The sequence below is a fragment of the Melanerpes formicivorus genome, unplaced genomic scaffold, assembly GCF_026170545.1.
Source record: "Melanerpes formicivorus ecotype bairdi unplaced genomic scaffold, bMelFor1.0.p_v2 SCAF_114, whole genome shotgun sequence".
Lineage (NCBI taxonomy): Eukaryota > Metazoa > Chordata > Aves > Piciformes > Picidae > Melanerpes > Melanerpes formicivorus.
In genome coordinates, this window is record NW_027142466.1 from 233,496 (window position 1) to 257,575 (window position 24,080).

Here is a 24,080-nt window from a genome sequence, read left to right on the forward strand (position 1 = left end):
GCCCTCCTTACTCAGCAGGACCTGGGACCAAGCTCCCATGAGGACCATGTAGACAGTTGATGGAAGGAGATTTGTCTCAGTCCTTTTAGGTGTTGCTGCATGCTCTGCTTTCCTCTTGCTGCCACCCCATTTACTTATGGGCATGTTCAGCAGCATCAAGGGCAGAGCCTGATCTGCACAAGCTGAAAGGAAGTCCATGGATGTGACATTGGTTTGAGCAGAGTCTCCTCTCCCAGGATCTGAGGGGCTGGAGGGGATGAGGAGGATCACAGGTAGGCAGGAGGCTGACTCCTCTACCCATTTCTGCACAGCTGAGCATCAGCCAAGCTCCACCAGCATCAAGGAGGCCACAGAAGAACTGGAGGCCAGCCCAGTCCGTAGGGCCCTCGCCCGGTACCTCAGCGTCGCTGAAGGAGCCCCACAGCGCAAAGGGATCGTGCTCATCATCCATGGGGCACCCCTGGCAGGTACCTGAGCTGGAGCTCTTGGCTGTGAGGAGGGGGGAAGCAGGAGAGGCATGTCCTGGTGGAGCACGGTGCCGGGTTGAGCAGTTGAAGCGATGCAGGGGGAGGCACAGCTCTGCTGGGGTGGTCCCAGGCCCTCAGCAGCTGGTGCCAGTGGTGTGGCTTATCTGGTGTCCATGCAGCTGGGCTCTGGTTCCCCCCCGGAGGGTGACCATGTGCCCCTTGCTGCATGGCAGCACGGTGCCTGGTGTCCCTGTTGCCTGTGGAGCAGTGCCGAGCCCGGCCCGAGCCCTAAACTGTGCCCAGCTGCTGCCTGAGGCAACGCCAAGCGGCACAGGCCAGGGGATGGTCTGAGTGGTGGTGGCACAGGGCTCAGAGCAGCGCCCCAGGCCCAGGCTTGAAGTGGCTCCCTAAGGGAGGGATGAAGTCCTCCTCTGTCTGGGGAGCTCGCAGAGCCTGTCCCCGGCAAGCCCTGCGGCCGCAGGGGTCCCCAAGCAGCCTCCCTCTCTCTGCGGGCAAGACGTCGGCAGCGGCCGCCCTGGCCAAGCACTACGGCGCCGCCTGCCTGTCCCTGGACGCTGTGGTGAGCGAGGCCGTGGCGGCCGGGAGCAGCGCGGCAGGGCGGCGAGCCCGGGAGCTGTGCAGCGCCGCCGGCAGCCAGCAGAGCCTCCAGCAGGCACAGGATGGCCGTAAGGAGACAGGCTGGGCCCGGAGCAGCGCTGCTGCGGCCCCCGGGGCTTCCTGCTTCTGCTGGCTCCAGAGCAGCGGCACAGCCCCGGGGGCTCTTGAGGAGCAGGGGTGCAGCACAGAGCAGGGCAGAGCCCTTGCAGAGAGCAGTCCTGGGGACTCAGACGCCAGCCGAAGGGCTCATGCAAGGGCACTCTGCCTGCCCTGCCCTGCCCTTCTCTGCACAGCTTCCTTTGCTAGGGGTGGGGAAGCCCCCAGCACCTGAGTCCAAGCTCTTGGCGGAGCCTTTATGGGGCAGTGGGTAGCCCAGGCTCTGCTGGCTGAGGCCATAGCTTGGCTCTGCTTGGGCTACCTTGGCATTGCTCAGCTTTGAACCTGCCTGGGTTGAAAGCTGGTGGAAGGAAGAAGGGTCTGGGTCCCTGGCAGGGTTGTCTCCCGTGGAGATGGACAGTGGAGGTGGGGCAAGGCATCCAAACCTCTCTGGCTTGTAACTGCAGTGCCAGGTTGGTCTGTCCTGCCACAGGAAGAGGAGAGCAGGGAAGGAGCTGCTTCTGGAGAGCAGCGAGTGCAGTGTCCCTGCCAGGGTGCCCACTGGGGTGGAAGGTGCTGGTGTGCTCCTCCCAGCAGCCCCCTGAGCCTTCTGGGCCCTCCGCAGGTGTGAGGGCAGCTGCTGCCCTCTGGCGGCGGCGCAGCACCAAGGCCAGGCCCCAGAGCTCTGTGGACAACGGCAGGCAGCAGCCCCTCAGCTCCCGAGGCCAGCCCAGAGCTGCGGCCGGCAAGGGGCAGGCTTCTGCTGAGAGACAGCTTCCGACGGAGTCCTCAGGCTCCCAGGTGAGGCATGGCCTGCCCTGGCTGATGCCAGGGATCTTGCTGTGACCTTTGAGCTGTTTTGGTCGGGATAGGACTCCAAGATGATCAAATCCAGCTGCTGACCCAGCACTGCCAGGTCACCACTACACCGTGTCCCTCAGCACCACATCTTTCTGGCTTTGCAGTCCCTCGGGGATGGGGACACCCCCCTGCCCTGGGCAGCTGAAGATCAGGCTAGTCCAGGAGGCCTGGTCAGCTGCTTGTCCTTCCTGTGCTGTGTGCTGGTGCCAGCGCTGGGGGCTGCTGCTCCAGGGCTGTGCTCTGCAGGGTTGTCCCCCGGAGCCGCTGGCCTGCGCTTTCCTTTCAGTCCCTTGCTAGGGAGAGAGCTCAGCTCCAAGCCCAGCAGCTGGGATTGCCCAGGGGGTGCCAAGGGGGTTTATGTTGTGGTGATGTTCAGTGTGGTGCTGTTCAACACTGCAGGGCTCCTCCGGCTCTCCTCTCATCTCTGCCCCTCCTGCGCAGCCCTGGCTGAGCCCCAGCGGCAGCACGGTGGCAGAGCTGGGCCCGGTGAGCTGCGTGCTGCCCGAAGAGCTGCTGGTGGCCATCCTCTCTGAAAGGCTGCAGGTGCGTGGCCAGGGGGCAAAGGACACCTTCCTGCTGGAGAGGCACAACTGGGAGAGCAGGAGGAGTCCTGCTGTTGGAGGGGTCCTGGGCTCCTTGGGGGAAGCTGCAGATGCCAGCAGCTGGCAGGGCCGTGGGGACAGCTCAGAGCTTGGGACAGCTGCTTGGTGACCTTTGTCACTGAGTGGCCCAGAGCTGCAGCATGGCACAGCTGATTTTCTCTTGGCCTTTCTTCACAGCTGAGGGACTGCTCCCAGGGAGTGGTGTTTGATGGCCTGCAGAGCCTCTTTGCAGGCAGCACAGTGTCTGCTCTCCTCTGCCTGCTCAAAGCTGTTGGAAACCAACCTCGCATCTATTTTGTCAACCTGCTCCAGGATTTTGCCTCTTGGCAAGCCAGGCAGGCAGCTGCAGAGGAGCAGGAAGGTGAGAATCCTCATCTCCCTGCCTCCCAAGGCTTCTCTCCAGAGCCCTCAGCCCTGTCCACAAGTGTCTGGTTCACCAGCAGAGCTGGTGAGAGGTAGTTTCAGGAAGCCTTCGACTTCCTGCCTTGGTGCAGCTCACTGTTGCTTAGAACACAGCAGAGCTGAGGCTGGGAGACTTCTCTCAGTCTCCAGCACTGAAGCTTGGGCCCAGGTGCAAGCTGCTGGGGCTCAATGTCTGAGCAGCAGCCGGCTATGCACCATGCCTCTGTGCCAGACTGGTGCTGGTTTGGGGGTTCTTTGGAGCTGGGAGCAGGGCTGTGAGCTCCCTGCTGGCTCCTGGCAGGGCTGGGCCAGAGCTGTGGCTCCTCGCAGCTCCCCCAGCACAGCTCTGCTCTGTCTCTCCTCTGGTGCCTGCTGAAGGCCGGCAGCGGGAAGAAGCGGCCAGGAGGGAGGAAGCAGAGCTCTGGGAGCTGGGGGAGGAGGAGTCTGATGCCCTCACGGAAGAGCAGAAAGCTCAGCTGGAGAGCAGGATCCGACAGCTCCAGAGGGAGAGGAGGCAGAGGTCTGTAAGCCTTCTGTGGGGAGCTGCCCAGCACAGTGTCCCTGCAAGGTGTCCCTGCTCTGGGGCCCTTGGTTGGGCTTGGGGAGGTTCCAGAGAAGAGGCCAAAAGTGTCCCTGCCGAGCGGCACAGGGATGCTGCCTTCCCCCTGCCTGGCTGCCAGCAGAGGAGAGACCTTCCTGCAGGGAGCTGAGAACATCTCCTCCTGCTGCTAGTGCTGAGGCCTCGGGCTCAGAGCCTGCTGCAGGCAGCTGGGCTCTGTGCTGGCCTTGCCCTTATGCTTCTGAGGGTCTCTAATTTCATGATGTTAATTCCCATCCCCTTCAGCCCTTCCTCACCTCAGCAGAGGGGCTGTGGTGTGGGGCTGTGTGAGGCACATCTCCCAGGACAGACAGCACAGGTTTCCCACAGTCCCAGCTGGCTTCCAGCAGGAATCCTGTTTGTTCAGAGCCTGTTTTGCAGGAGGGGAGCTGCTGCAGCCTTTGTTTTCTGACTGCTGTGGCTGTCCTCCATAAGGAGCAGGCCATGCCCATGGAGAAGGGCTGGACAAGCTGAGCAGAGTTGGCATCAGTGAGCATCTTGGGTGGGGTCAGCAGGAGCAGGGAAGGGATTGTCCCCCTGTCCTGGGCACTGGGGAGGCCATAGCTCCAAGCCTAGATTCAGTTTTGGAAGGACACTGAAGGGCTGGAGTGTGTCCAGAGAAGGGCAATGAAGGTGGGGAAGGCTCTGGAGAACAGGGCTGGTGAGGAGCAGCTTAGGGAGCTGGCATTGCTTAGCCTGGAGAAGAGGAGGCTGAGGGGAGACCTGCTGGCTCTCTACAGCTCCCTGAAAAGAGGTTGGAGCCAGGGGCAGGGTTTGGTCTCTGCTCCCAAGGACCAAGCGATAGGACAAGAGGAAATGGCCTCAAGCTGCACTGGGGAGGTTTAGGTTGGACATGAGGAAGAGTTTCTTCACCACAAAAGGGTTATCAAGGCCTGGCCAGGCTGCTCAGGGCAGTAGTGGAGTCCCCTGGAGAGACTGCCAGACCCCTGTGGAGGTGGTGCTGAGGAGCATGGGTTAGTGGGCAGCTGGCAGTGCTGGGCTCCTGGTTGGACTTGATGATCTGAAAGATTTCTCCCATCCAAAGGGATTCTGTGAGTCTCTGATTCTGAGCACTGGTGCAGGGAGAACTAGGGGTAAGTGCTTGGTCAGCTGCTTTACTCGGGGAAATCAAGAGAGAGCTTCAGGCATCAGTGTGGAGTGATGGTGGAGCAGCCTTTGGCCGGTGCCTGGGGGGACCTTGCTGGAGCAGCAGCAGGATTTAGCCCTTCCAACAGCAAAGCCTCACTGGGGCTGGCCTTGCAGACCCCCTCCCCCCTTTCCTCCCTTGGAATGTTCCCAGCCTCCCCAGCTTGAGGGAGATCCCTGGAGAGGTTGTAAGGGCTCTGCATGGGCTCAGGGTCAGTGGCTGAAGTGCAGGAGCCCAGGGCTCTGGTGGGGACTCTCAGAACTGTTTTCCTTTTGCCTTGCTGCAGGGCGCTGCAGCGGCTGGCTGAAGAGCTTGAGGAGCAGCAGCAGGAGCTGCAGCACTGGAAGGAGGCAGAGGAGCTGAGGCAGTTGAAGCAGAGCAAGAAAGAGCAGAAAAGGCAGCCTCTGGTCAGGGAGGTGGGTGGCTGTGTGAGCAAGAGCCCTGGGGATCTTCCCGCTGAGCTGCAGCCCTGTTGAGAGTGCAGCAGCCCCAGGCCGTGCTGGGCAGCCTGCTCCTGGCTGGGGCTGTGCTGGGAAACAACAGCTGGTGCCTGATGGTGCTGCTGCTTCACCAGGGGCTTTGCCACAGCTCTGGGGGTGAGCTGCTCTTTTGGGATCAGGCTGCCTTGGAGTCCTGGCTCCACACAACTCCAGACATGCCCTGGGAAGTCCTGGGTGGCTTTGGTCCAGCATTCCTCCCCACCCTGCTTGTGCCCTGCAGCTCTGAGCCAGGGCCTGCCTGGGAAGTGGGGTCTGCTCCTGCCTGCCTGGCAGGAGAGAGCAGCAGGACCCAGGTGTTTGTGAGCAGCCAGGCTTCCTAAAGAGTCAGGGGTACTCAGCATCCCCAGAAATGAGCCCCAAGGACTGCTCAGGAGGAAGGAGGGCTCTGGAGTTTCCTGCTGGGCTTGGGGCAGCTCCTGTGTTGCTGACTGCTTGTGGGTCTGGCACTGAGGGCTTTGGTTTCAGTTGAGCTCACCTGGGTACCAGCTGTGTTCTGGCCTGGGACTTGTAGAGCACCTGGCACAGATGATGCCTGGGCTGCTGTTGTAAAGATCATCAGTGTCCTGCAGCATTTGAGTCCTGCTCTGAAATGCTGATGGCTTTCTCCTGCTCCTCCTGCCCAGAGCATCAACACATCCAGCAGCAGCACCAAGCAGCTGAGTGTCAGTGAGCAGGCAGGCAAGAAGGGCTCTGCCAAGGAGGGCCCAGACTCTGCTGCAGCTGGCAAGGAAGATGAGAACAAGCAGAGCAAGCTTGCCCCGGCAGACACCTGCTCAGAGCTAGAAGCCCAAGAGCAAGGCCAGGCTGACAGCAAGAACTTGGCCCTGAGCTTTAAGGCCTATGAGGCATCACAGAAAGATGTGGCACGTGTTTTGTCATGCTGGGACAGGGTGCAGGGTGTCCTGCTGTCCCCTTCAAAGCAGGAAGATCAGCAGCAAGCAGAAGATCAGCAGCAGCATTTATCCAGGCCCAGAAGGCAGAAGGCTAAAAAGAAGGAGCGTCAGGAGAGGCAGGAGAAAGAGCTCCTGGAGAAACTGAAGCCTCCTGAGGCCCCCAAGTTGTCTCAGCTGGAAGGGGGAGGTGCAGCAGGGTCAGCCAGTGGCCAAGAAGTCGGCGTGCCCTGCTTGGACATCGAGGTGCTGAGCTCTGCAGATGTGCTGAGCACCATCCTGGAGAGCAGGAAGCTGCCAGGGGCAGAGCAGGTAGGGCCCCACAACGCTCAGGTGCTGAGCCTGCCCCGTGGGGGCCCTGGGGCCTTGTGTCCCAGCGGGTGCCAAGGGCACAGAGCCTTCTCCAGGCTGCTGCTGCTGTCCCTCAGCAGCCTTGTGCTTTGGCTGGGGGCAGAGGGAGTGCTCTCTGTGCAGGCGTCCTGCCTGTCAGCTGCTCTCCCAGTCTGGGGAGAAAGGGGGTGCCAGGGCAGCCCCTGGGCTTTGCTCCCTTCAGCTGAGTCACTTGGGGCAGAGATTCCTCTGCAGGTGCCACCTGTAGTCCTGGCCCTGCTCTGGAGCCTGCTCCCCACCCTGGGCAGAGCAAGGGCTGTGCTCCACCTCAATCAATCAGAGCTCCCTAACAGCTCAGTGTCTTTCAGGAGGTGTGAGGATAGAGGCCACAGGAGCATGACCAAGGTTTGCTCTTCTGCTTTAGGTCCTGGATGAGCTGGGCCTGGGTCCCTCAGGGCCCCCCATTCCTCCCCCTGCTGTCTGCTCTGTGGTTCACTGCCCAGCCAAGCGGGAGGTGCCTGCAGAAGTCCTCCAGCACTTTGTGCTCCTGCCAGCAGCTGCCACAGGGCCAGAAGAGGAGGAGGCTCCTGAAAGTGTTGTGGATGTCCCCACTGTGCCCACAGTGAAGGTGCCAGGACAGGGACCAGGCTGGATGGGGGCAAAGGGGCAGGTGGGATGGAAAAGGGTGAGAGTGGCAGGGCAGTGAAGATGTGACAGGGCCCAAGCCTGCAGAGATCCCTTCTGGCTGTCCAGAAGAAAGAGCTGTGCTTGAAACACAGGGCCAGTCTGAGAGGAGAGGCAAAGCCTCAGCAGCACACCCTGCTCTGCCCCTCAGACCTTCAGCTGGGAGGTGCAAAGATGGAGAGGAGCTGGCGCTGAAAGCCCTATCCTGGGCTGATCCCCAGCAATGTGGGCAGCAGGTCAAAGGAGAGGATTTTGCCCCTGTGCTGTGCTCTGCTCTGCTGAGACCTCCCCTGCAGTGCTGGCTCTCAGGGCAGGTCTCAGCTGTCTTTCCCTTTGCTCTCTCCCTTTGGGGTGAAGACCTCAGAGGAGCAGGGCACCCCAGCCAGAGGCCATTGGAGAAGGGAGAAAGGCAGCAGCAGCCAGGAGGCTGTGAGGGGAAGGCAGAGCTCTGGCTGTGGCAGGAGAGATCTCCAGGGACCAGCCACAGGACCCCCCAGCCGTGCCTCTGAGGGGGACCAAAGGCACGTGGACACCCTGCCCCCCCCAGAGAGCTGTGCCAGGTGAGCTGTGAGGGAGGAGGGATCCCTCTGCTTCAGGGCCAGCTTGCCAAGGAGGTTTCCCACCCCAGCTCCACCATGGCTCCTCCTGCTCTCCTTTGCTCCTCAGCAGTGCCTGAAGGTTCCTCTTTCCCTGCCAGGCTCAGCAGCTACCGCTGGGTAGTGCCTGCCCAGGGCCAGGTGGTGCTGCAGGTCCACTTCAGCTCCGCGCTGCTGGGCAGCTTTGAGCAGAGGCTGCACTTGGAGCTGCTGGGCACCAAGCGCCCCTACCAGCTGCACTGCAGGGGCACCTGCCTGTACCCCAGCATCAGCCAGGAGCCACGGTAAGGCTGGCCCCTGGGGCCGTCCCGCTCTGCTGCCCCTGAGCTCAGAGCTGAGACTCTGCCCCTTGTGCCCCTGGGACCTGCCTGAGCCCCCCAGCATCTCTTGCCGTGCTTGGAGCTGGGCAGCGGTGCTGTGCCTCGGCCAGCACTAAGAGTTCAGCCTTTGGGAGCAGGTTTTGTGCTCAGAGAATCTCACAACTCTTCCTTCTCTCTGTGCCAGGGAGGTGTTTCCTGGCTGCAGGCAGAGCAAGGCAGCTGATGCCATCATCTCCAAGCAGTATGTCCTGAGCACGGGGATGTTCCACTTGGGGCCGCTGCTGTGTGCCCAGGCAAGAGACAGGTAGGTGCTGCCCAGCCCCCAGCTGTGCTGCTTGCAGGACCTTGTGCTTCCAGGAACATGCACCCAGGGGCACGATTCAGGGCAGGCCCGGGCAGAGGGCTGGGGGTTTGGTGGCTTTGAAGGAGCACAGCTGTGGCAACTTGAGCACCTGGCAGGCACAGGAGTGCTGGGGGGGATGGAGCTGATCTTCCTGCCCCCTGGGGGCTTTGGTGGCCAGAGCCAGGTGCTGCTTGCAGCCTGAAAGCAGCTTGGGGTCACTTGTCACCCCCCATCTCAGCTTCAGCAGCTTTGTGCTGTTTGTTTCAAGTGCTGGGAGCTCTGTGGGTCAGCCTGAAGGAGCAAAGGAAGTTTTTCTGCTGAGGGACTGTAAACCCTCTGTGAAATCTGCAGTGTCAGCAAGACTTGATGGTTGGAGCTGCTGTTGGGGGACAAGCACCTGCAGGGCAGGGCAAAGGGGATTTCCATTTTCCTGATCCTCACTGCTGGATAGAGTCTGGCCTTAAAATAATGTCCCTGTAGCTGCTGGCATCTTTCTGTTTTTCACTTCCCTCTTCTCTCAGCATTAGGAATGGAGGTTTGTCTCCAGGGGAGCTCTGGAGAGCTGGTGGCATTCTGACACCCCAGGGAGGGTAAATCAAAAGAGTTTAAAAACCAAAAGAGGATTTGGCCAGGCTGAGGCATTGCCTTTCTTTGACCTTTTCCCACCACCTCTGTCCCACACCTGAACCAGGAGGTGTTTGTTAACTCTGGGATTCCTCTTGGGAAGGAATCCTTTTGCTTTCCCGCCCTCAGCCTCAGGCTCCCCCAGGAGCTGGGCCCAGGCAGTCTCCTGGCTGCTTTGGAAGAGAGAAGCTGAGCTCTTGCCACACTTTTCTGGGAAGCCTGCAGGGAGGGAAAGCCAGCAGAGGAGGGGAGGAATCCTGGTGCCTGCTGTGCTTCTGTTTTGCCAGGCACCTTTGAGGTCCTGGTTTGTAGAAGGCCTCTTGAAGTGGCCTGTGCACACCTCTGGGATGGAGACACCAAGTGTGGGCTGGGCATCCAAGGAAGCAGGGAATGAGCACAGGCAGCATGCAAGGTGTCCCACATGAGCCTTTCTCTCAGGCTGCTTGACAGAGCTCCCCTGCAGCCTTTGCCCTTTCTGTGGCCAGGTCCAAGGCTGTGCTGCAGGATGACAACTGCGAGCAGCTCTCCATCTGCAATGTCACCCCCTGGGAGGCAGAGCTGCACTTCTCCTTTGAGAGGGGTGGCAGTGGGGGCACCTTCCTCTTGGAGCCTGCCAGCATGCAGCTGGGACCTAAGGAGAAGCAGGTAGGAGACAGGCAGGTGGGACAGGGAGCAGCAGCAGAGCCCAGGAGCTGCCCCTCCTGCTCACTGAATGTTCTTCTGTGCTTCTCTTTGTGGGGCTGGGGCCAGGAGCTGAGCATCTGGGCATACCCCACTTCACCTGGCCTGGTGGAAGACAGCCTCATCTGCTGCATCAAGGGCAACCCAGAGCCAGTGGTCTCCCACCTGTGCTGCCAAGGGGTGCAGGTGAAGCTGGGGGTCAGCCCCAGGCAGCTGCATTCCAACAGGGTGCTTCTGCACAGGTCAGTCAGGCCAGGGGCACTCTGCTGGGGGTGGCTCTGCTGCAGCTTCCCTTTCCTCAGCTTGGAGGCTGGGCCAGCAGCCCTCTTGCTCCCAGCACTTGCCAGCCTCTTGCTCACTGTTCCTTGCTGGCTGGGATGTCCCATGACAGTCCCCAGCTCTAGCCCCCCAGCAGTGGGGGCCCTGATGCATTTGCTTCTCCTCTGCTGGTGCAGAGAGAGTGGCTCTGGCTCTGGCTCTGCCTGCTGTTGGATCCCCTTCTGCCACCAAGCTCTCCCTAGGGCCTCCCCTCTCAGGCTTGTGGCAAAGAGCAAAACCTGCAGGGTGGTTTCAGCCCCATGGGGAGGGCTGCTGCCAGCGGCAGGGCTGCCGCTGTGCCCCTCAGCAGCTGGCACTGAGCCTTGGTGTCTCCGCAGCCAGCACAGCAGGAGCCTGCTGCTGCGGAACAGCTGCCCCCTGCCGGTGGCCTGGAGGCTCAGCGGGCTGCAGAGCCTCGGCGAGGGCTTCTCGGTGCGGCAGAGGCAGGGCACGGTCGGGCCCCGCTCGGAGCTGGCCGTGCAGCTGTGCTTCAGGAGCACCAAGGCTCTCGGCGTGGAGAAGAAGCTCCGCTTGGAGGTGAGGGCACAGGGCCCTGCCTGGCAGAGCTGGGCAGAGTGCTGTGGGCCCTGGGGGATGGAGGCTGTGTCTGAAGGCAAAGAGGGCCAAAGGATGAGCCCTGAGGAGATTCCTTTGAGCCCACATTGTCTGGGCCCTTAGCACCAAGGGACCCTCACTGAAGGATGCTGCTTCTGAATACCTCAGTGCTGAGCAGGAGCTGAGGGTGGGGGGCAAGAAGCTGGAGCCAGGCAGTGGTGCCAGCACAGAACAAGGGGGAAGAGGCAGGAACTGGGAGCCAGGAGGCTCCAACATCTTTGGTGTGAGGGTGCTGGAGCCCTGGAGCAGGTTGCCCAGAGAGGTTGTGGAGTCTCCTCCTCTGGCTATTAAGGCTTTGTTCCCTGGGGTTTAGAGGCTGCATTGCAGTGAGGCTGCTGCCTGCTAAGAGAGAGTTGGCTGTCATTGCCACCTGCTCTGGGACACCTCAGGACTCTTGTGGGGGTTTGTACATCACACTGCCTCCCAGGCTGGGTAAAGACAGCTGCTAGAGACAAGGACTCCTCTTGTTTAGCAGGAACACTGAGGAGAATGACTTTAGGGTTTGCTTCTTGCTGCCTCAGGTTTCAGCTGCAGAGAATGTCCAGGGTGTTGTTCAGGTGGAGAGCATTGAAGTTGTGGCTGAGGCCTACGAAGTTGCTCTGAACATCACCCTGCCTGAAGGTCAGTGGCTGGCCCCAGAGCAAAGGAGTTCAGATGCATTGCATTGCTGGGGCAAGTGGGGGATGGGATGGGGTGGGATGGGATGGGATGGGATGGGATGGGATGGGATGTGACAGCAATGCAGGCCTGGCATGGATCCATGGCACAGGTCTCTTGCCAGCTGTGTGGAGTAAAGCACTGTCAGGTCACACAGTGCCTTGCCTCTCTCACACCTTGAAGTGTGCCCCTTTGAAACACCAGGGGTGGGAACAAGCAGCTGGCAGTTCCTGAAGGCTCAGTACAGCACATCAAGTGGTTGATCTGTGCTTGGAAGCAAGGAGGTAGAGGCTGAGCTCCTTGGCTGCTAAGCCCTACAGATCCTCTCTGAGTAAGAAGAGCAAAGGGCAGCAAAGCAGCCAGAGAAACCTTGCAAGGCTGGAGACTTGCTGAGCAGAGCTTTGTCCCACCTGAGCTCTCCCAGTCTCTGTCTCCTGACTGGGTGCAGCCTGCAGCAGCTCCAGCATCCTCCCCATCCCTTCCCTCGCTCTGGGGGTGTCCTGCAGGTGCAGATGGCTGTGTGAACTTTGGAGTCCTGGAGGTCCTGGGTGGTGCCAAGCAAGTGCTGACCCTGAGGAACCAAGGGCAGTGCAAGCTTGCATACAGGTTGGTCCAGCTGCCTGCTCTGGGAGTGCCTGGGGCCAGCACCTGCCCAGGCCTGCAGTCTGCTCCTGTGGCTAGAAGCTGTTCCCATGCTGGCTGCCTCATGGTGTGTGTGACCACTGGGACTGTCCTGAGCTCCAGGCTCCATTGCCATGGAGAATCCAGCCCCAGCCCAGCAGTTCTGCACAGCTCAGCAGGCACCACAAGGAGAGCCCCTGGGCTCTGGGGTGCAGTAAGAAGAGTGTGGCCAGCAGGTCAGGGGACATTCTCCTCTGCCTGTCCTCTGCCCTAGGGAGACCACCTCTGGAGTCCTGGCTCCAGCTCTGGGCTCCTCAGTGCAAGAGGGAACCACTGGAGAGAGTCCAGCAGAAACTAGAAAGGTGCTGAGGGGCCTGGAGCAGCTCTGTGAGGAGCAAAGGCTGAGAGCCCTGGGGCTGCTGAGCCTAGAGAAGAGCAGCCCCAGAGGGGAGCTGAGCAACGCTCAGCAGGAGATAAAGGACCTGTGGCAGGCAAGAGGTTGGAGCCAGACTCCTGACAGTGGTGTCCAGGGACAGGCCAAGGGGCAGTGGGCACAAACTGGAACCCAGGAAGTTCCATCTGAGCAGGAGGAGAATCTTTGCTGTGAGGGTGCTGGAGGCCTGGAGCAGGCTGCCCAGAGAGGTTGTGGAGTCTCCTTCTCTGCAGAGATTCCAACCCCCCCTGGCCCTTGTGCTCCTGGGCAAGCTGCTGGGGGTGCCCTACTTTAGCAGGGGGGTTGCACCAGATGATCCCCAGAGGTCCTTTCCAAACCCTCCCATGCTGGGGGTCTGGGATTTTGTGCCCCTGAAGTTGAGGCCAGTCCCTGCTGAGCTCTGTTGCTGTCCTTCCAGGGCTAAGTCCTTTCTCTTCAGGAGACTCTTCAGAGCAGGAATGAAAACGCTGGGGGTGGAGGGGAGCTGCCAGCACTCAGCACTGCCTGGCTCTGCCAGGGCCTGGGGCTCCTAAGCACAGCAGAATTCTTTGGTTGGTTTTTACTGGTCCCATGCCAGGTCCTGGCTGTGCTGCTGGCCCCTGGGCTGTTCACTGCAGAGATCTTCTTCTCCTTCCCTCCCCAGGTTCAGGCTGCGCCCCACAGACCCCGGAAGCCGTGACCTGGCCTCCCACCTCACTGTGCAGCCCCAGCAGGGCCTGCTGCCTGCCTCTGAGCATCCTGTCCCTGTCCAGCTGCTCTTCCACCCCCAGAGGGAGATCAGCATTGAGGACAAAGCCATCCTGCTGTGCCAGGTGAGCTGCCTGGGGCAGGCAGGGTGAGCACAGCTGGGCTGAGGGGGTCAGGAGGACATGGCTGTGCTGGAAAGCAAGCTTTAGCTGGGGAACCTTCTGTTATTTGCACACAGCAAAGGCTTTCAGAAGCCAGCTCTGGCCCTTCCAGTGCTGGAGGGGGCCAATCCAAAAGCTGGGGACAGACTTTGGATCAGGGCCTGCTGGGACAGGACAAGGGGTGATGGTTTGAAACTAAAAGAGGAAGATTCAGCCTGGATAGGAAGAAGAAATGTCTGACACTGAGGGTGGTGCCAGCCTGGCCCAGCTTGGCCAGGGAGGTGGTCATTGCCCCATCACTGGGAGCACTGCAGGTCAGGTTGTTTGGAGCTCTGAAGCACCTGCTCTGCCCTCAGCTGTTCCTGCTGACTGCAGGAAAATTGAGCCAATGACTCCTCCAAGCCAACCCATTCCATGATTCTAAGAGGGGCTGAAAATGCAGTTCTGGAGCAGGACTTCAGAGCAGGGGGATGAGCTGATGGGCACCTGGGCTGTGGCCACAGGCCAGAGCCAGAGGTTGGGCTCTGCTGGATTTACCAAGGCCTGCCCTGGTTGCAGGTGCTGGAGCCCAAGCTGAGGGCAGGAGGGGAGCCCATGGCCAGCATCCCAGTGAGGCTCTCAGCCAGAGCTGTGCTCAGCCAGTACAGCATCAGCCCTGCGGCGCTGCTCGACTGCGGGGCCATGGCCAGCGGCACCAGGAGGGCCTGCAGCTTCCTGCTGCAGAACAGAGGCCTCCTGCCCTTCCAGTTCCTCATCTGCAGAGCAGAGCAGGCTGCAGCTGAGCCCACAAAGAAAAGGTGAGAAGGCCTGCAGCAACCTTCCTGCTGGAGGAGGCCCCACAGCAGGGCTGGCGTGTGGCAGGCAGCCAGGACACACAACCAGGCTGCACTGTGAGTCCTGGGGCCAGGTTTGGGCCCCTTACTCCAAGAGCATTGAGGTGCTGGAAGGTGGCCAGAGAAGGACAACAAAGCTGGGGAAGGGTCTGGAGCACATGGGCTGTGAGGAGCAGCTGAGGCACCTAGCATTGTTTAGCCTGGAGAAGAGGAGGCTGAGGGAAGCCCTTCTGGCTCTCTACAACTCCCTGAAGGGAGGCTGGAGCCAGCTGAGGTTAGTCTTTTCTCCCAAGGAACAACTGCTAGGACAAGAGGACACAGCCTCAAGTTGTGCCAGGGGAGGTTTAGGCTGCACATGAAGAACAATTTCTTCCCCTTGAGGCTAGTCAAGGCCTGGCCCAGACTGCCCAGGGCAGTGGTGGAGTGCCTGCTCCTGGAGGGGTTTCAGAGCTGTGGAGAGGTTGGTGCTGGTCTCCTCTCACAGGTAATTAGGGACAGGGAAAGAGGGAATAGCCTCAAGCTGTGACTGGGTAGGTTCAGACTGGGCATCAGGAAAAACTGTGTCCCAGCCAGAGTGGTCAGGACAGGAATGTGCTGCCCAGGGAGGTGGTGGAGTCACCAAGCCTGGGTGTGTTTGAAGGTCGTTTAGATGTGGTGCTTGGTCTGTTCCAGCCCCAACACCTCTGTGACTCTGTGAGGTGTGGTGCTGAGGGCCATGGCTTAGTGGTGACCTGTAGTGCTGGGGTCAGTCTTGGCCTTGCTGACCTTAAAGGTCTCTCCCAACTAAACAAGTCCATGTTCTGTGAGCCCTGGGTTATTGTCTGCCTGTGCAGTTGGCTTGTGAGCAGGGAGGAGAGAGATGCCACAGAATCCTCCTGCTCATCCTCATGCAGCTGCTGCTGGAGCCCATCTGCCCATCAGCTACAGCCACAGGTGGTGCAGGGGGCTGTGAAGAGCAGGAGGACTTTCTTCCCTGGGGAGGAAGGTTTGGCTGTGGAGAAGGGCAGGAGGAGCTCAGCCTGAGGGATGTTCTCTGCTCTCTCCTCTGGGTGCACATCAAAGGAAGTTCTCCGACTCCCACAAGCAGGGGAGCTCCAGTGGAAGGTCTGCTGCAGCCAAGCAGAGCAAGCCCTTGCTGCCCAAGGAAACCAAGCCCTCTGTGAAGGTGGGTGGCTCCTGCTCCCCAGGACAGGCTCCTCCCCTGCTGTGCCCAGGCTGGGGGCTTGTGCCCACGGCATGGGACATGGGCTGCATGGGGGAGACCCATCCTCTGCCAGCCCTGAGCAGAGGAAGGAGCTGCTCAATGCTGTGCTCTTGCTCAGCCCTGGAGCTGTGGGGCCAAGGGGAAGGGATCTGTACCTGGTAGCTGCTGGCCAAAACAAGGCTGTGAGTGCCACAGCTGTGGAGTGTCCCTGCTGAACTCCCAGTCCAGGGACAGGAGATGACCTTGCCTTGCCTTCTGCCCAGTCTGCTCTCCTCTCTGATGGTTTCTCACAGTTCTCTCTGCTCTCCTGTTTCACATTGGAGGCTGAAGGACCCCAGCTCCCACCTTCACCCTTACAACCCAACTCCTTTCTCTAAGCCACTCAGGCTAGGCCTGCACATCTCCTTAGCTTGTTCCTGGCTTGTGCTCTGGGCCCTGGTGTCATCCCTGCCTGCCCTGGGCCCAGCTGGAGGCCAAGGCCCAGGGTCCTCCTTGCTGGGATGCTCAGAGTGAGGCTGTTTGCCATCAGCCTCTGCTGGGACTCTTTCTGCAGGCTCGCCTCACCCTGGGCATGTTCCCAGTGTCCCCTGCCTTTGGCTCCATCCTTCCTGGGGAGCAGCAGCTGGTGACAGTAGATTGTGCTGCGGAGCTGCCAGGGCCGTGCCAGGAGCAGCTGCTCATCGACATCAGCAGCAGAGACCCCGGGGACAACCCTCTTGGCATCCCCTACACCCTGCTGGCCGAGTCCTGCCTTCCAGGTGAGTGCTGCCCACGGGTTCCTGTGGCCAGGCTGCTGCTGCTCGGCACCCAGCCTCAGGCCTGGGACAGAGCAGACAGCCTGAGCCTGACCTTGCATCTCTCTGCGAATCCTCAGAGGTTCTTGCCAAGCCCACCAGTGGGAGAGGCTGGGAGGGATGCATGGAAGGATCAAAAGAAACCCTTTCAGACTGAGGGTGCCTGAGCTCCATCCTCACAGGCAGCTCCCCCACCCAAGGCTGGGGTTTGCAGCTCCCTGGGCAGAAAGAGCTTCTCAGAGGCCAGCAGGGGCAGGGCAGGTCAGCAGGAAGGATTCTCCATCCTCAGCCCTCCCTCTGCTCTGCTCACAGCATTCCTGGCTGATGACCTTGAGTCCATCTTTGAGGGGCATCAGATCTGCAGCAGCAGCAACCTCTGCCAGCTCCTCCAGACAGTGCAGGAGCAGCAGGGGCTGTTCCTCACAGATGAGAACAAGTTCATCTTCACCAAGGTCCTGGTTGGGCACCAGGCCACGGCACGCTGCAGGATCTGCAATGTGAACAGAATCCCCTGCCATGTGCTCCTCTCCAGCAAACCCAGCCCCAGCAAGGTAAGAACAGGAGGCCTTGGGGAGTCTCTGAAGGCTGTGTGACATCTGCCTTGTTCTCCAGCTTCCTTGCTTCCTTTTGCCCAGCCTAGTGCAGCTCAGGGCAGGTGACAGCTGGGCTGCATTCAGTGTGTCTCAGGCAAGGTTTTAGCTCCAGGCCCCTGGGGCTTTGGAGTGAGACCTGAGCCCTTCTGAACATCTCTTGGAAGCACAGGCAGAGGAGGAGCTTTTCCTCAGCTTTGAGCCAGGGCTCCAAGCAGACCCTTTTGGGGTGGGGTTGGTCTCCTCTCAAAAGGAATAAGTGCTAGGACAAGAGGACATGGCCTCAGGTTGTGCCAGGGGAGGGTTAGGTTGGACATGAGGAGCAATTTCTTTCCCTTGAGGGTTGTCAAGGCCTGGCCCAGGCTGCCCAGGGCAGAGGTGGAGCCCCATCTCTAGAGGGGTTTCAGAGCTGTGGAGCTGTGGTGCTGAGGGCCATGGTTTGGTGGTGACCTGGCAGTGCTGGGCTCAGAGTTGGACTTGATGATCCTAAAGGTCTCTTCCAACCAAAGCCATTCTCTGCTTTCCTTAGGCTCCCTGCTCTTTGCCCCTTCTCTTTAAAGGCCAGGGGCAGGTTCTTTGCAGGGTTCTCCATGCAGTCCCCACTTCCCATGTGTGCTGGGGCTCTGACCAGCGCTGAAAGCAAGCTTTGCACTCCTGGGCTTGATGGCAGCCCCCTGGGGCAGCACTGCTTTGGATTCCCCCCCTGAGACAGATGGAGCCTGTCTAGGGAAGCCAGAAGGGGGCCACACTGTCTGGGGCTGTTCCTCATGATCCTTGTATGGGTGAGACAGCAGCACATGGAGAAAAGTTTCCTCCTAACAGCCTTCTCTGGGCTTCCCCAAGCTGAAGAGCCACTCTGGCCAGGTGTTTGAGGTGGATCCTGTCCGGCTGTCCGTGCCCAGCTGCTCCCAGGCCTTTGCCACGGTCACCTTCACTCCACGGAAGGTGAAGAGCTACCATTGCACTTTTGAGGCCTCCCTCGATGTCCACACAAGGTAACTCACCTCAGGAGAGCTTGGGAGGGGACCTTCCTGATGGCTTCCAGCTCTTTGAGTAGCCTTGGGTAGAGTACTCAGCGTTACAGCATCCCAGCAGGGAGGGGCTTGGAAGGGAGCTCCAGGGATCATCCAGCCCCACCCCCTGCCTGAGCAGGGCACCCACAGCAGCTTGCCCAGGATCCCCATGGCCAGGGGACTGTGGAATCTCTGCAGAGAAGACTCCCCAAGCTCTCTGGGCAGCCTGCTCCAGGGCTCCAGCACCCTCACCTCCAGGAGCCCCTCTGGGGCTGCTCTTCTCCAGGCTCAGCAGCCCCAGGGCTCTCAGCCTCTCCTGCTGACAGAGATGCTGCAGAGAACTCAGAAGCTGTAGCTGCCAGATCCAGCAGAGCCGGGGAGTCAGTGCCCTGCTGTAGCCTGCAGCAGTGCCTGTGAGGGCAGTGGGACACTGACACTGGCCCAGGGTGCCCAGAGAGGTGGGGAATGCCCCATGCTTGGAACCATGCCAGGTCAAGTTGGCTGGGGCTCTGAGCAAACTGCTGGAGTTGCCAAGGGCCCTGCTGCCTGCAGGGGGCTTGGACTGGATGAGCTTTCAAGGTCCCTTCCAAGCCAAAGCATTCCAGGATTCTCTGATGCCAAGGAGCCAACAGGGAGTGGATGAATCAGGAAGCAATGGAGCTGTGCAGCTTCAGCTGAGCTGGAGAATGCCAAGGACAGAGGATTGTTTCCATGCCCTGAGCCAGCTGCCCTTGTTGCCTCCTTGTTCCTGTGCTCAGGAGGTGATCTGGTGGATCTCCTGGGGTGCATGAAGATCTTTGATGCTAAAGGAGCCATTGGATCCCCTCTAAAAGACCCCAGCTCTTCTGCCCTAGGCCCTGTGTGTGTCCTGGGCCTGCCTTGCCCTTGCCCAGCCCTTTAGTAGCTGAGCTGGGACTGGATCCATCAGTCTGCTGCCCTAAGGAGCAATTCCTGCTCTGAGCCTCTGTGGAGATCACCTTCCCTGCTGGGGTCACTGATTTGCCCCTTCTTCCTTGGAGACTTTTCCATGCTCTGCTCATGCTCCTTGCTTCTGTCTCACCTCAGCACAGCCAGGGAACCTGCCCCATGGCCTCTGTCACCTCCTCATGTCTCTGCTGCCCTGCAGGGCTCCTCTGAGTGAAATGGTTTGCGCTGGTGCTCTGGGAGGCTCTGGCTCTGCAGAGCAGATTCCTCTTGGATGGGACTGGGAGGAGAGGGGCAAGGGGGAGCTGTGTCCTGGGGGCCAGGAGCCCCAGGCAGGGGAAATGCAGCAGGTGGCCCTGGCTCCACTGCTTGCCAAGTGAGCAGTGGCTCTGCTGCCCCTCTCCTGCAGCCCTGCAGCAGTGAGAGCACAGAGCCTGAGCTTTGAGATCAGCGGCGAGGGGAAGCTGCCGGAGGTGAGGGTCCTGCGCCCGGCGCTGAAGGACAGGAGAGGGAACCCCCTGCTGCTCTTCAGGAGGCTCCTGCTGGGGGCCTGGGAGAAGCTGCCCCTGCTCCTGCAGAACTCTGGCCCTGTCCCTGCCCAGGTGAGCAGCTGCTGAGGGAGCTCTGCTCTGGGAACAAGGCTGCTGCTGGGCAGGAGAGGGCCCAGCGCAGCCGGTGAGGGTGGGCAGGGGCCCCACTGCTCTGCAGGTGCCCTTGGAGCCCAAAGGAAAGCCTTGGCTTGTGCTCAGAGCCCCTCTGTGGCAGGAGGACGACCTCCTGAGCTTCTGCTGTGGCAAAGCAGTGGGCAGAGGCTCGTGCCTCAGCAGCCCTTCACTTTTGCCTCCACCTCCTTTGCAAGCTCTGCTGCTGTCCTTGCCAGCCTTGACCCAGCCCTGGGCTTTGTGTTTTCCCTGCCTCAGGGAACAGCCTGGGAAGGGGCCTCAGAAAGTCTGTTGGAAGCCCCTGGCTGACTTCTGCTTGCCAGGAAGGGAGTTCCTCTGGGAAAGGGGATTTTGGGACCTTCTCAGGGAAACACAACTCAGAGAGTCAGGCTGGAGCCTTCCTGTCCTGCCTGGTTCTGTTTCCATCCCCTCCCAGTGTCTCTGGATGCCTGGCTTTGGGCTGGTTTCGCTCCAGCCCTGTGCTCAGAGCTGTGTTGGAAGGGGGGCAGTGTGCTGGGCTGCCCGTGGTGGAACAGCAGCAGTGTGGGCTCAGGCCCTGGGCCATGCTGTGCCCAGCCCAGTCTGGTCCTGCTCTTTTCCCAGGTGCTGCTGGACCTGCTGGATGAAGAGGGAGTTTTCTTCTTGAAAGCCAGGCCCAGCACCAAATGCCTCTCCCAAGCTGTGGGCATGAAGGACTCTGCTGGAGAAGGTGAATTCATCACCCATGAAATGTGGTCACTCACAGAGGGAAAACTTGTGTCCTGCTGCTGGCTTGGCCAAGCAGCAAGCAGCTGTTGGCCAGAGCTTGTGTCCTGGGGCTCTCTGGGGCTTTTGCACATGGACTCTTTGCAGGGTTGATTTCTACCTGGCAAGCTCTAGGAAGCTTTTCCATTCTTATGGAGGTGGTGGGTTGAGTCCTGGGGGGGGTAACACCACTTCAGTGGAGCATCTGAGGTCTGTGCTGCATATGGGGAGTCCCCAGCCTGAAGGGAGGCTGCCCCTGAGCTCACAGCCAGCCAGCAAAAGCCCAAAGCACTCTGACTCAGCTGTGCTTAAGGCAGGAGCTATCTGGCTGCAGTTTGAGCCAGGGCTGAGCACTGAGCTGAGCTTAAGACAACTAACAGGGATGGCCCTGGTAGTGTCACAGCTTTGTGACCATGGGAGGAGGGTCTGGAAGCACTGGTGAGCCAAGCTGTGCTTAGAGACAGCTGTTTTTCAAGCTCCTGTTCCTTTTCTGGAACATGGAAATGTTTGCAGTGCCTCACCTGTCCCTGGTGTCCATCTCTGTGCAGAGAGGAAGCCCCACACTGCTTCCCTGCTCCTGCAGTGTGGGCAGACAGCAGAGTTTGAGGTGGTTTTCAAGCCCACCCTGGCCCAACGCCTGGAAGGGAAGCTCCACCTGTCCGTGCTGGACAACCCCTCTGAGACCACCAGCAGGCTGCTGGGGGAAGGCTATGAGGATGACTTCATCCTGGACAACATCCAGGGACTAGTGGCAGACAGGGAGGAGCAGAAGCTCCCTGAAAGCAGCCTGGAGGAGGACAGCCTGGAGGGTAAGAGGAGAGGCTGCCAGGGTGTAGCAAGGAACCTCCAGGGCTGGGCACACCTTGTGGCAGCACAGGGCTGGCCCAGATTTAGCAGCCAGCTGCTGTCACCTTTTGTAGCCTGCAGAGCAGCCTTGCTTGGGAGCCCCAGGGAAGGTGCCCTGTCAAGGGAGAAGTTTGCAGGCCAGCAGGGAGGGCTCAAAGGAAGCAGCTTTTGATTGAGGAGCTCTAAAAGGAGGTCTGCCAGCCCATGGGGTGCTGTGGAGAGCACATCTGATCATTTGTGTCCTCTCTGGGTGGACTGCTTGGTGGCTAAGGAATTGGTTGGATAGTCACAGCCAGAGGATAGTGATCAACAGCTCAATGTCCAGATGGAGACTGGTGTCCCTCAGGGGTCCATGCTGGGCCCAGAGCAGCCCTGCAGAGAAGGACTTGGGGGTGCTGGAGGGTGCAGATCTGGAGGTGAGCTGGCGCTGTGATCTCAGCCCAGGCCCAGACATGTCCTGGGCTGCATGTCCCAGGGGAAGGAAGGCTTGGAGAAGGTAGAGCTGGAGTCCTGTGTGTCTGTGGGGGGCAGAGGGCTCTCCCCTCATGCTGAGAGCTCTCTCTCTCATTGCCAACAGCTGACCCAGGGGATCACATCCAGTTTGGGTTCTGTCCCGTTGGCACCCCCTGCACCGTGACCTTCACCATCGCCAACCGCAGCAGGGGGCAGGCCCTGCGCTTCCAGTGGCTGCCTGAGCCTCCCTTCCACTTCTGCCCCCAGGTGAGCTTGGTTGTCTCTGCTTTTCCCTGCTGCTCAGACCCTGCCTGGCAGCTTTCTGGGAGCCACCATGGAGCAGTGAGAACCCCTTTCAGTGCCACCTAGGAGATGCCATCCCTGGCTTTGCTGGGGCCAGAAGAGCTCCATGTTGTGGGACATGGCATCTTTTGGTGGTGTTCTTCTCCATCAAAACCCAGATAAATCCTCAGTAAGATGCAGTTTGACACAATCCCAGCATGGTGGGAGTTGGAAGGGACCTCTGGGAGTCATCTAGTGCAACCCCCCTGCCAAAGCAGGGCACCCACAGCAGCTTGCCCAGGATCACAATGGCCGGGGAGGTGTGTTTGAATCTCTGCAGAGAAGGAGACTCCACAACCTCTTTGGGCAGCCTGCTCCAGGGCTCCAGCACCCTCACAGCAAGGAATTTTCTCCTCTGGCTCAGATGGAACCTCCTTGGTTCCAGTTTGTGCCCCTTGCCCTGTCCCTGGGCACCACTGAGAGGAGTCTGGCCCCATCCTCTTGTGCCCCACCTTCTAGCTCTTGATAAGCTTTGAGAGATTGTCTCCCAGGCTGCTCTTCCCCAGGCTCTCAGCCTCTCCTCACAGAGGTGTTGCTGGCACAGCTGCTCCCCACGCCCACAACCTCTCCTGTCCTTGCCAGTGATCCCAGGTTGGTCTTGGCTCTCTGCTTCTCCCTAGGTGGGACACCTCCATGCTGGCTGTGCAAAGGACATCACAGTGACTTTGCAATCAGAAGTTGAGGTCACCTTTAAAAAGCACCCAGTGAAGTGTCAGGTGTCCAGGATCTCCTTCCAGCTGCCACCAGAGGAGGTCCCTGACTGGGATGACATCCTGCATGCCATCAAGTGGGTGCATACCACAAGGGCCCCAGGTGCCACCTGGCCTGTCAAGAAGAAGGTAAGAAGCACAGCAGCAAAAGCTCCCTGAGCTGCCACAGGAAGGTCTGCTGATGGCAGCAGATCTCCATCTCTGCTGGCTGAGCTGCTCCTCCTGACAGTGAATCCACCCCTGAATGGGAACCAGCAGGATGTGTTAGAGGAAAGGATGCTGCTCAGGGATCTGAGGGCTCAGACAAGATGGGGAAGTCTCTTGGACAAGAAGGCAAACCCTAAACCAAGAGCTGAAGTGTTGCAGTCTGTGTTGGATGGGAGCTCACAGTTTTGAACCCACTTGCACAGCATGGTGGGGGTTGGAAGGGACCTCTGGAGGTCATCCAGTCTCAACGCCCTGCTAAAGCAGGGACACCCACAGCAGCTTGCCCGGATCACAATAACCAGGGGGGTTTGAGATCTCTGCAGAGAAGGAGACTCCACAGCCTCTCTGGGCAGCCTGCTCCAGGCCTCCAGCACCCCCACAGCAAAGAATTTTCTCCTCCTGGTCAGATGGAACCTCCTGGGCTCCAGTTTGTGCCCCTTGCTTCTTGTCCTGTCACTGGGCATGACTGAGAAAAGAGTCTGGCCTCATCCTCTTGCCCCCCAACCTCCTGCCCCCCACTTGAGCTGTTGGTCAGCACTGAGCAGATCTCCATTCCCTGGAGTTCAGATCTGGTTTAGATTCAGTGCCTTTGAACTCCCAAGGAGTTCAATCCCCTGCTTCTTGTTTTGGGTGCAGAGCAGCAGTAGCAGCACTCTGCTGTGTGTGCTGCGGAGCCCCCCAGCACCTTGGGGCTGAGCTTTGAGCGTTGTCTGCACTGAGCAAGGCAGCAAAGCTGGCCAAGGGTCTGGAGAGCAGGGCTGATGGTTGGACTCGACAATCATCCAGGTCTTTTCCAACTCCAACACCCTCTGCTGTTGGCTGTGGGGATCTCAGCAGCAGCTTCTGCTTTGACTTTCCTTGCCCAACACACTTCTCTTGGGTGATGACTCTGCCCCAGCTGCTGAACCACTGCAAGACCTGGAAGCCAAATCATTTTGCCTAGCAGAGGCAGAGCAGTCAGAGACTTTCCAAATGAGTTCACTCCCACCCCCAAATGCCCCTTCCCAGCCCCCAGCAGTGTGGTGGCTGCCCCACACCAGACATCTCTCTGGAAAGTCCTTTGTCCTAAAAAGAGTTTCCAGAGCTGTTCATTCTTGGGGTTCTCCACCCACAGCCTCCAGGAGGGAAACTGGAGGCTGCTAGGTTTATAGGGGCCAGGAAAAGCAAGGTCAGGCACTGGTACCCAGTGGCAGTTCCCACGTGTGTGCTTGCAGTGCTGGCGCTGCTGGCTTTGGTCAGCAGGTGACACACAGCCTACAGCAGAAGGGTCTCCTGCTGCTGTCTTCATGGGATGAGCCATGGGAATGTCCTTCCTAGCCCCTCTGTGTGGCTGCTGTTGGAGGCTCCCTGATCAGCCTGGCACTCAGGGCCCTGCTCAGTGACTCTTCTCTTCTCTTTGCAGGTGCTGGAGCCAGAGGCAGAACCAGCTCACACTGTCTTGGAGAGCAGCAGCCGTGAGGTGCAGATTTTCCTCAGCGCTGTTGTCACTGGCTCGGGGTGTGATGAA

The 24,080-nt window shown here is 59.8% G+C and overlaps 1 protein-coding gene across 1 annotated transcript; it reads left to right on the forward strand.

Moving 5' to 3' along the window:
- Positions 1-885: 885 nt before the first annotated feature.
- LOC137456023 (hydrocephalus-inducing protein homolog) lies at positions 886-21,895 on the forward strand. Its single transcript, XM_068167262.1, has 19 exons — positions 886-1,153; positions 1,807-1,982; positions 2,484-2,585; positions 2,822-3,005; positions 3,425-3,566; positions 5,078-5,207; positions 5,915-6,493; positions 6,936-7,139; positions 7,553-7,755; positions 7,893-8,075; positions 8,296-8,415; positions 13,047-13,215; positions 13,810-14,022; positions 15,842-16,046; positions 16,395-16,633; positions 17,516-17,667; positions 19,019-19,211; positions 19,875-19,980; positions 21,439-21,895. Exons 1-19 carry the CDS (start codon positions 886-888, stop codon positions 21,681-21,683), a joined length of 3,813 nt encoding a protein of 1,270 aa, XP_068023363.1. The 3' UTR covers positions 21,684-21,895.
- The last annotated feature ends 2,185 nt before the right edge of the window (positions 21,896-24,080 follow it).